Here is a 10,666-nt window from a genome sequence, read left to right as displayed (position 1 = left end):
ATAAATAAATTACAACAGTAAAGACTAACAATGACGCAGCGCAGTAAGATGCGTAAGTCACAAGATTTAAGTAATATGGTATAATGGTCACGGGGAATTTAAATAAAATGTAGGTGGCATACCTCTATCTCGCGGAAACTAATACTAAAAAATAAATAAAACGTTAGACTACATTATAAACATTTAAATCTTAAAATAAAAACATAGTTACACTGTGTAAGCGATACAATTAAAAAAATAATAATTATTAAGTTCTCTTGACACATTTTCAAAAAAAAAAAAAAAATTCTCCCCAAGACTCGGTCAATTTTTTTTTTTTTTTTAAGAATTCAGTCTTAAGAGTTACTAGAGAAAAAATACACACACGCTCGCGCTTTTGTAAAACAAAATAAAATCGTAATAAAAATTCAAAACGTCGTTAGCGGTAAAAAGTAAAAGGTATTTTGATTTTTACATTAAACACACATTATAAAATTATAATATAAACATGGATTGTGAATTGTGAACAACTTTCTTACGGTATTTGGCACAATCTAACGAGAGAAAAATAAGTCTAACAGAGAATGCGTATTGTGCGCGAACATGATATTATAAGGATCTATCCCTCAGGACTTTCCTTCCATCACTCCCGTCACCCATCCGTACGAAGACGACCAAAATATTATCTTCTCAGACGATGGTCAGCCCACCGCCCTGGGCCTTATCACCACCGCCGGTCTGCTCGGCGACCATCTGTACATAGGACGGACCGTGGTTCTGTTCGTAGGTCTGCACCACGTTGTGGAGGTGGTGCTCCGGCGACGAGTTGGAGGAGTCCGAGCTGCACGTGAAACAGCCGCTCAGGTACCGGTCATTCGGGCCGGGCGCGAACAGTTCGTCCAGATTCCGGGTGAGCGCCGAGTCCAGTTCCACCGACTTGTCGGACGACCCGCAGTCCGACTGCGAGCTGGCCCGGGACCGCTTCTCGCCGCCAGCCGGTCCGCGCGCACGCGTCCGTGACTTGCCCACCGACCGCAGACTGCTGGCCCGGCGCACCGGCCGAGTGGCGATCTCCGACGGTTCCTCTTCCACCTCGAACACGTACGACAGCGAATCGTTCTTCTTCATCACTCTCAGTATCCGGGCCTGCGCCTCCGAGTCTACCTCTACCAGTTGGCTAGTCATCGTGTCCTCGTCACCGCTGAATACCAAACACAACCAACAATATATTATAATTAGTTTTGATATACGTATTGACATTTTATTCTCGTAAAATGAATTACTGGGTAGGAGGGTTGCAAGGGTGAGCTATCGAGGACAAAGTGGAAATATAAATACTATACGTTCCGTATTTGAGAGAAAGACATTTTTGTGTGTGCTCGAATACACGGGAAAAACACGATTTTTACAATACGCGGAAGTAGAAATACGTATTCGAGATTGAATATGAAAATGTAATAAAACGGAAAAATTCCGAAATACAATATGTTCAACAACATTTTTGCAAGACAGAGTGCGTGTTAGTAAAATTTATATTTTTAATTCAGTTAGAAGTAACTAGAGTCAAGGATTTTTATTTTTTTAATTAAATGTTAAATTAATAGAAATTTTAACAGTTTATGTTAACATAAACTCATTTAGTTTTAAAATATTTTAATTTCATTTTTTCACTAAAAAACAATTAACGTAACACCGGTATAATACAAATAAGCAAAGGTATTAAAAAAGAAAATAACATGCATACTCGGGAGACAAACATAAAATATGTAGTTATATAATGTATAATATGTAGTTGTTAATGAAAATTCAAATTTAACTTAATTGGGAAGTTGAAACAGACTAACAGTTGCGAAACATATTGCGTTACTTTAAGTCATAACACAAGGGCAAATAAATTAAGTTAATAAAAAAACTGAAATTATATAGGTAGTGCGTTAAATTAATTTAAATCGCCTAAACTTGTTGACTCGTTAATGCACAGGACTTCGAAAGTACAAGCTACAAGACTAATTCCTACAAAGACGACAGTACAATTCGTATTGCGGTGATAACATTTGATAGCGAGATAACATAAGAATATCGATCACGGATAACACACACTACAATAAAATTACTTCATAAAGATAACACCCATGAAAACACGCGACGCTCGACTCGGGCCCGCTCAAAATAATGAACAATAATGTGTAAATTAATAACTAATAATATTATTATAATATTACCTGTTTTCCGAATTCGAGCTCTCCCTGCTGCATAGTTTCTGATAGTTGTTTTGTGCCTCTCTCATAGCTGCAAGGTCTTGCGGTGTTTGGCCTGCGGAATTAAACATTTTTATTTATAAAACAGATCAAACAGATTGTTGTTCAGACGAGTTTCGACGACTTACTCAATCTCTTTGTTGAAACAGCTAAATGATTAGCCACTTCAGTGCTCTTTTTCAGTTTCCACTGCAGTTTTTCGTTGTGGCGCGAAATCCGTTTCTTCTTTTGTTTTTCCAAGTCAATTTCCCGAGCCATTTGATCTTTTTCTTGACTGAGTTGCCTGTATAACGTGTCAAGAGAAACGATTGTATTATAATACATTTTTTTGACCTGCAATATGTAACGGTTTACGAGTTTTTTTTTAATTAAGAAAATTCCACCAAAGTATAGGTGTTCAATTATACCAAATATAAAGTTCTTACAAAAACTTTATTACAAACCAGTGATTTTACAAATAAAACTTGACGTACAATATCCGGGTTTGTATATGGGCAAAACAACTGCAGAGTGTTAGTTTTCAGAGAGTTAAAGTATGAAATTGTATTTTGCCCAATATATGCAATATATGACATGGGGGTTATCGCATATTCTCATATAAGGATTATGTTAAAGCACCTGCAAAGTCTATCACTTTTTTAACAAAAATTTAAATAAAAATGACCTTAGCGACTGAGAACAATTAAGGAACTTAGTGGTTCGATTAAAATAATTAAAAAAAATTGTTGAGTGGAGTTTACTGAGCATCGGTCGGTGCATGTTTTCAATATTTTAATATTTTTGATAGTTTTTAATACATTTAATATACATTTTTAAAAATGTATAACATTTAAAATGTCTATTCCCGTCAATGATTTGTTAGTAATCTAGTTTATGCATTGAAAAATCTTATACATTTTTTAAATCGAAGCTTTAGAAGTACTTAAAATATTGGCAGGCGTATAGCTAACTATTCCACGTCCATAAATTGGTTTTGATTATTTTGATCTAATGACAAAATGACATGTGCATTGCGCGTGCGTAATATGTATGATGCAGGTGATTGGTGGGAAGTATACACACACTAATGATCATTTACTACACACACAAAAACGAACAGAGACGAATGAATTGCCTAAGCACAACTCCTTAAAAAAGGTGGATAAGTGGGTGTCGCTCTGCTGTACAGTAAGTTACAAATGGGTCACTGTAATGGATGGTGTTAAATTTGAATTCAACGATATAATATCATTGTATAAGAAAAACGATTCTGAGCGAAAACGATCAGTCAGCCTATGATATTACCAAGTATATTTGATGATATTATTGTGAATAAAGTAATTTGTATATAACCTATTTACGTGGAAACTTGTTTTAAATTTTCAATTCTTAGCTATAAAAGTTGAACATTTTATAAATTTATAACTACAAAATAATTATTACATTTTAAATTTGAACTTTAAATGCTTATAAAAAAAAATTATGCTTATGTATTTTTAATTTTTTTCAACTGCTAATGTAACGATATATACCTTGCATTAAATTTTCACGCTTTTTTACTCAACAAATAATATTTTATTTATATTTATAGAAAAAAAAACTAAAAAAATTGAAAACTGATAAAGTCCGTAAACAGTTTAAAAGAGTCAAATTATTTTCATAATTTTATCGTGTATAGAAAATGATAATATAAACATTCAGTGAAATTTTCTAGTATTCACAGTCATTAGTTTTTTAATTGCAACAAAATAAGAAAATCATTACATGAGAAATCAAGTGAATATCAAATGTTGTAAAAATATGAAGTTTAAAACGCTCATAAAAATTTAATTTGAGTGTCTTGTAGAAATTTTTTTTTTTTGATAAAGGTGACAAACTTATGAAGAATCTTGTATTATATTTCAAATTCTTAGACTTAAAAAGAAAATTTTTCATGTATTTCTTACTCAAAATAATTTGCAAATTTTCGTCATTTTTACGTATTTTTAATATTTGAACTTTAGATGCTTATAAGTTATAAAAAAGAATTGTGACTAAACGATTCTGAGCGAAAACGGTCAGTCAGCCTATGATATTACCAAGTATATTTAATGATATTATTGTGAATAAAGTAATTTATATATAACCTATTTACGTGGAGCCTTGTTTTAAATTTTCAATCCTTAGCCATAAAAGTTAAACATTTTATAATTTTTAACCACTAAATAATTAATAAATTATAAATTTGCTAAATGTTGTCAAAATTTGAACTTTAAATGCTTATAAAAAAAAATTGTGCCTATGTATTTTTAATATTTTTCAACTGCAATTGTAACATTATATCAGAAGCTTTGCATTAAATTTTCACGCTTTTTTACCCGAAAATAAAATTTTATTGATATTTATAGAAAAAAAAACTAAAAATATTGAAAGCTGACAATGTCCATAAACAGCTCAAGAAGAGGCTAATTATTTACAAAAATGTATCGTGAATAAAAAATGCTAATTTAGACATTCAGTGAAATTTTAAAGTATCTGCAGTCATATGTTTTTTAATTACTACAAAATAAGAAAATCGTTACATAAGAAATCGAGTGAATATCAAATGTTGTAGAAATATGAATTTCAAACGCTCATAAAAATTTAATTTGACTTACTTGTAGACATTTTTTGAAGACAAACCTGTAGATAATATTGTATTACATAAAAATTTTTATGAATTCTCAACTCAAAATAATTTGCTAGTTTTCGTGATTTTTCCGTATTTTGTGAAGATTTGAACTTTAAATGCTTATAAATATAAAAATGTGACTAAGGATTTTTAGTATTTTTTCAAATATTATTGTAAAAATATTGTAGGAGCCTTGTATTAAATTTTCAAGCTTTTTTACCCAACAAATTAAGTTTTATTGACATCCATAGAAAAAAATACTAATAAAATTGAAAACTGAAAATGTTCCTAAACAGTTCAAGACAAATCAAATTATTTAAAAAATTTAATCATGTATAGAAAATGCAAATATGAACAACCATTAAAAATTTCATGTCTTTGCGTTCATTTTTTTTAGTGTTACACCAACAACCAAAATCGATTTTCTCCAAAACAGATTTTGCGTAAAAATTCCCGTTTTTCCTTAATTTTCCTTTTGTTTTTCACGGCGCTTTTGAAAACTACTGGGAAATTTTTACTTTTGACTCCCCAAAAGTACCAACCAGATTCACTTTTCTATCAGAAAAGATACCGTTACAGAAAATCTAAGCATTTTTACTGTCCTAAAAGGTGATGATACAAAACTGAAAAAATAAAAATAAAACATCATTGTAAAGTCAATACATTAATCGTTCCACTCAGAATCTAAAAGCTTTACCGGAAAATTAAGTAAATTTGTAATTAGAAATTTAAGTAATAGACATAGATATTCAACACTATACTAACAAATTCTCATAGATCGATTTTTAGATTCTGAGTGGAACGATGAATGTATTGATTTTACAATGATGTGTGTTTTTTTTTATTAATTTTTATTTTTTGTGTTGGTCATAAACTTTTAGTACAGTAAAAATTTTTAGAAAAGTGAATATAGTTGGTACTTTGAGGGGGTCAAAAGTAAACATTTCCCAGTAGTTTTTAAAAGAGCTGTAAAAAACAAAAGAAAAATTAAGGAAAAACGGGAATTTTTACGCAAAATCTGTTTTTGAGAAAATCGATTTTGGTATTTGGTGTAACTCTTAAACAAATGACCCTAATTACATGCAATTTTGACTGAATGTTTATATTAGCATATTCTATACACAATAACATTTTCCAAATATTTTGACTTATTTTGAGCTGTAAAAAAAATCGTGCACTTGGCCCTAATTTTATTAAATCAGGCCTTGGGGTCATCAACCAAATATATTATAATAAATTCTATGTACTACAAAGCTGCTTGGTTTATTCCTGATTTATTTCAAATGTATTGATATCAACATAATGCTATAAGCAGGAACGGATACAGGGCCTGCCCTCCCCCCAAAATCATATTATTTCTCCAATGTTCATACACATAGAAATTTACATAATAATTGACTGTTTTGCAAAAAGCGACATTATGAAAAGTCTTTTGGATTTTGTTAATTAATATAATATAATCACTAGTAATTGATCTATAATATTAACAAATTTGAAATTTGAATTCAATATTGCAGGTACCTATATGAAAAACTATAGGTATAGCCCACAATTAAATACTGACAACAATGCAAAATAGCATTGTCTATACTCTATTGTATTTGTAAATAATTTAGGGTGGGGGGAAGATACGTCAAACGCCAACTCGTCAAACGCCGGTCGATGAAGGGCACAGTGACATCCGGCACGGGTACACGGCCGCCGCCGCAGTCAAAGGGGGACTTCGCCTTATGGTCGTCATAGCTGCCGCGGGTAGAATATTTTCACGCCGGAGAGCTTAAGTCTGCGGACCGTGCTCGCCGTATGGCCACATCAACTTTACACGATAAACGATCACATGTCGTTTTTTTTTCGTCGACCGACCGACATCCACGCTGAATAATTAAGGGGCCAAATTTAGGGGGGAGTGACAACTGCCTCGGATACCAAAATGTTGTGGTCGGAAATGCGTGCTCTTTTAAATTATTAAAACTTTTAAAACAGAAATTATTTTGATAATATATTATATAATATTATAAAAGTATATTAATAAATAATAATGTATTAAGCTGTTAGAAATGTAAACAACTAATGTAATTAGTTAAATAGCTATCTGTGAATGAGAAGAAATTATTATTTTTTTTTTTTTATAAATTTAGGATCTTAACGTTGCACTAACTAAACATTTATACTTAAAATTCTAAAGTATGTAAAACCATGTACGTATTAAAACTTGATAAAATAATATATAACATTTTGCATAATTAATAAAATAAAAAAAGGCACTTAATTTTATCAACAATAAATTTAACTATTAAGATTCTAAACGATAATTTTGTTCATGATATTACTAAACAATTTATTAAAAAATTAGACTTTATTGTTAAACCAAAAAAATTATTTTCTTTGCTCAAAATCTAAAATGTGTATGAGGATCACAAATTACCCTGTAGTTAGGCCCCTGTTGGTACCCTGTTGTAAAATACAGTATTTATTTATTCTAGTAATTGTTTTTTATCACACCGGTAAAAAATGCCCATTTACAATAACTAATAATGTAGTTATTTTTTTATCATAGAAATGTCCTCACCAAGTAAACATTAAATTGCAAAAATGCAGTCCTTGAGTAATATTTACAATTAACTTGACTCAGTTGAGAACCGCTGTAATAGAACATACAATATCAGAAACAAAAACATAAATAAAGACAAAAGATAACAAAGTATACAAGTAATCATAAGAGAAATATTTAACAAATACATTTAACATCTTATTATTTTACGTATCCTAATATTTAGTAACCAAGTACATATATTAAAGTTATAAATCAAATAAAATTATAAATGCATGCAATTGGACAACAAGAATGTAAAACTAACAAAGATTATTTGTCATTTGTAAGAAAAAATACTTTATTATAAATGTTTTGTTGTAATATCATGTCACAAAAAAATAATTTGTATTTGAATATAATTTGTTACTTGTTAACGTATAATTTTACAAACGTTATTTTTATAAGAGTCACAGAATTTCATGGTTATAAATAAAAGTTAATTGGTAATGTTGTTTTGAAATCTAAATTCATTTTAGCATCAATGTTTTGTAACATCCATTGCACAGTTGTTAACAATGTAAAAAAGCGGTATTAGTAATTATTATTTCTTTGTCACTCATATTGAATAAAAAATTTAAATTAAAATATTAATTAAAACTAGCAATTACATATGCACACTCCAATGAATATAGGTAAAAAGATGAAAATAAATAATACGAGCTGGAAATTTTTAGAGAAAGACAAAAATGTTTGTCATAGTCTGGACTTGGCAGTCCTCATTTCATACTAATAGTTATTGAGTTTGAAATATAGAAATATGTATTTTAATGCAGATGTTAGTTTAATGTAATTGTAATATACTCGAGAGCTTGGTACCTACTATCGTAGTGCTAATAGTAGATAAGTGGCTGCCAATATATTATAGATGCAGGTCGCAGACACTTTATTTGATGTTGAAGTCGTGGTTGTTGAATAAATAAAAGACAGATGTTGTTTATTGTGAATTTTATTATATTGTTCGATAATTTTCTAAGTCCAAAATAATGTTGTACAGAGTGGCGTGAAGGTGCTTGCACTAATGGGTGGTAGTACACGTCTGTAAACAGGCCGATTCGGGCTCCCTTTTATATGAAGTTCCCCGTACCCCTTGCCTATAGATACTGTATCTCGGCTCACGGATGTGGTTTGTGTGAACATCGTTCCAGCCCACGCCTTTTATGACTTCCAGTATAATTCTGTGTATTCGATTTGAGATAATCATTTTTAATATTTTTCATATTGAATATCGTTACGTACAGCGTTGTACTAAAAATAATCATTCTACTGTTTCATATTTTTAACTTTTGTACATTGTGGTATACAGAGCAATTATATTGTTCAGTGCGTTTCTTAACAAGAAATAATAATGTAATATTATTTACTAAACAGAAAGAACCCTTATTTCCGTTTCTATTATCCGATATATGCCGAATTACAGTATCTAAATTATAGTATAGTATAATTATGTACCTGTGGGATTTGTTTTATTATTAAGTAGTAACTTGCTAACTACATCTCCCCCTTTAAAAGTTGATTTTTATCGTCTAAAATGAGAAAAATTAACTCAAACTTCCTCCATTAGTTCAAGCACTTTCCTATGATTACAAATTTTACATATATCAATTATTACATTACATTCAATTATTACATGTTTACATGTTATGTTTTACATTAAATACATGATTATAATTATATGGTACATTTCACCATATTAATTATTATTGACAGAATACAGATTATAATTCACAATATTACAGTATATATTTTGCTTATTATCTAGGTTATTATCTTATGTGATTAACAATATATTCTTTTTTTTTGTGTGTTTTTGTTTACACCAATAATCTTATCTTATGGTTAATATAATATGTGTAATAATACTTTAATATAACATGAATTCTTAAAATCTATTACAATATATTTTTTTTTTCGTGCAATATATATATATGATAAAATAGTGTTGTTTACTATACTTTATTTTTCCATTACCATGTTAATTATATTTTAAATAAGTTAGATTAATATATTTCTTATTCCATCACCATGTTAATTACGCCAATATATGCTAATATGTTCCTAACTTTCTTTTTTTTTTTTTTTCATTCATTCTACGTTTACGTTTGCTTCTATATATATATTTTCCATTAATCGCTATATTATTATATTTTATGTCTAGTTAATATTACTATCCCTATACTGTAATTAGTATATATCTTTTTACTACAGGCCCAGACCAACAATAAACTATTGTATTCAAGTTTTATTACATGATCAAGACTAGTATTAAATCGATTTTATTCTATTCTATTTTCGTACTGATTTCATCTTTCATCATTTGACCTATTTGTTTTTCTATCTCCGGTTGTTGTGAAAACGGTAAACGGTATGGTTTTTTATAAATCGGTTTCAAATCCTTAGGAACTTTTATTACGTGTTCTGCTGCCGTAGTACACGTAAGATTATCCCCTTCTAAATAGAAAATGTCCGCGTAATGTTCACATATTTTTACTATCGAATTATATTCGTGAACTTGAAGATGATCAGTACGTATCAACGCCCTGACCCGACGCGAGCGTTCAGTGTCAATTGTGTTTATACACCGTACGCTATCTGTCAAAACATCCGTGTCGTATGAAATATTACGCGCTTGACCTACATTTATTTCCTGCGTCATTTCTGATATATTTAATATGCTTATAGTAATTTTGTTGTTTTTGACTGTATTGTAAATATTCGCGCAATATACGCCCGGTATTAATTCTTGTTTATTAATTAAAATATTTTTATTATTCATTTCTTTATCGGGTATATCGATTTGTACTATTGTTTCTGAGCGCGGTTTTAATGTAAAACAGATATCACTATCGCTTCCGGTTTTATTATTATTTATTGTTAGCGTGTTATTAGCAACGTCTATTACTGCATGATTATCTATTAGAAATTTATTACCAATAATTCCGTCTGCCAGAATCGGAAAAATATTGTTTACAACATAAAATTGTGTTTCGAATGCTTCATTATTAATTATTAATTCTATTTCTGTTTTTCCTATTGTAGAAACTAGTTTTTCATTGATGCCTTTCAAATAGATTTTTTCGTTTTCGTTAATTTCAGTGTTTCCTTTTAATCCATTAATTTTAATTATATTTAGATCCGCTCCAGTATCGACTAATAATTTAATTTGATTCTTATTAAAACTGGGTGATTCTAAAGTAATGTGGTTGTCTA

At 29.8% G+C, this 10,666-nt stretch overlaps 1 protein-coding gene across 1 annotated transcript; it reads right to left on the bottom strand.

The window, feature by feature from the left end:
- Positions 1-669: 669 nt before the first annotated feature.
- On the bottom strand, positions 670-2,495 carry LOC132935474 (uncharacterized). The gene is made up of 3 exons (XM_061002040.1): positions 2,366-2,495; positions 2,202-2,292; positions 670-1,180 (listed from the first exon to the last, which is right to left on the bottom strand). Exons 1-3 carry the CDS (start codon positions 2,493-2,495, stop codon positions 670-672), a joined length of 732 nt encoding a protein of 243 aa, XP_060858023.1.
- Positions 2,496-10,666: the final 8,171 nt, after the last annotated feature.

The sequence above is a fragment of the Metopolophium dirhodum genome, chromosome 1 (assembly GCF_019925205.1).
Source record: "Metopolophium dirhodum isolate CAU chromosome 1, ASM1992520v1, whole genome shotgun sequence".
Taxonomy (NCBI): Eukaryota; Metazoa; Arthropoda; class Insecta; order Hemiptera; family Aphididae; genus Metopolophium; species Metopolophium dirhodum.
This window is presented reverse-complemented; position numbering and strand designations above follow the sequence as displayed.

Bases quoted from the DNA above. Each gene is read 5' to 3' on its own strand.
- LOC132935474 (XM_061002040.1), bottom strand. From the start codon at position 2,495: ATGGCTCGGGAAATTGACTTGGAAAAACAAAAGAAGAAACGGATTTCG. The intron at 2,293-2,365 runs GTAAGTCGTCGA...TTAATTCCGCAG, and splicing joins TGTTTCAACAAAGAGATTGA to GCCAAACACCGCAAGACCTT. The intron at 1,181-2,201 runs GTAATATTATAA...TTTGGTATTCAG, and splicing joins AGCTCGAATTCGGAAAACAG to CGGTGACGAGGACACGATGA.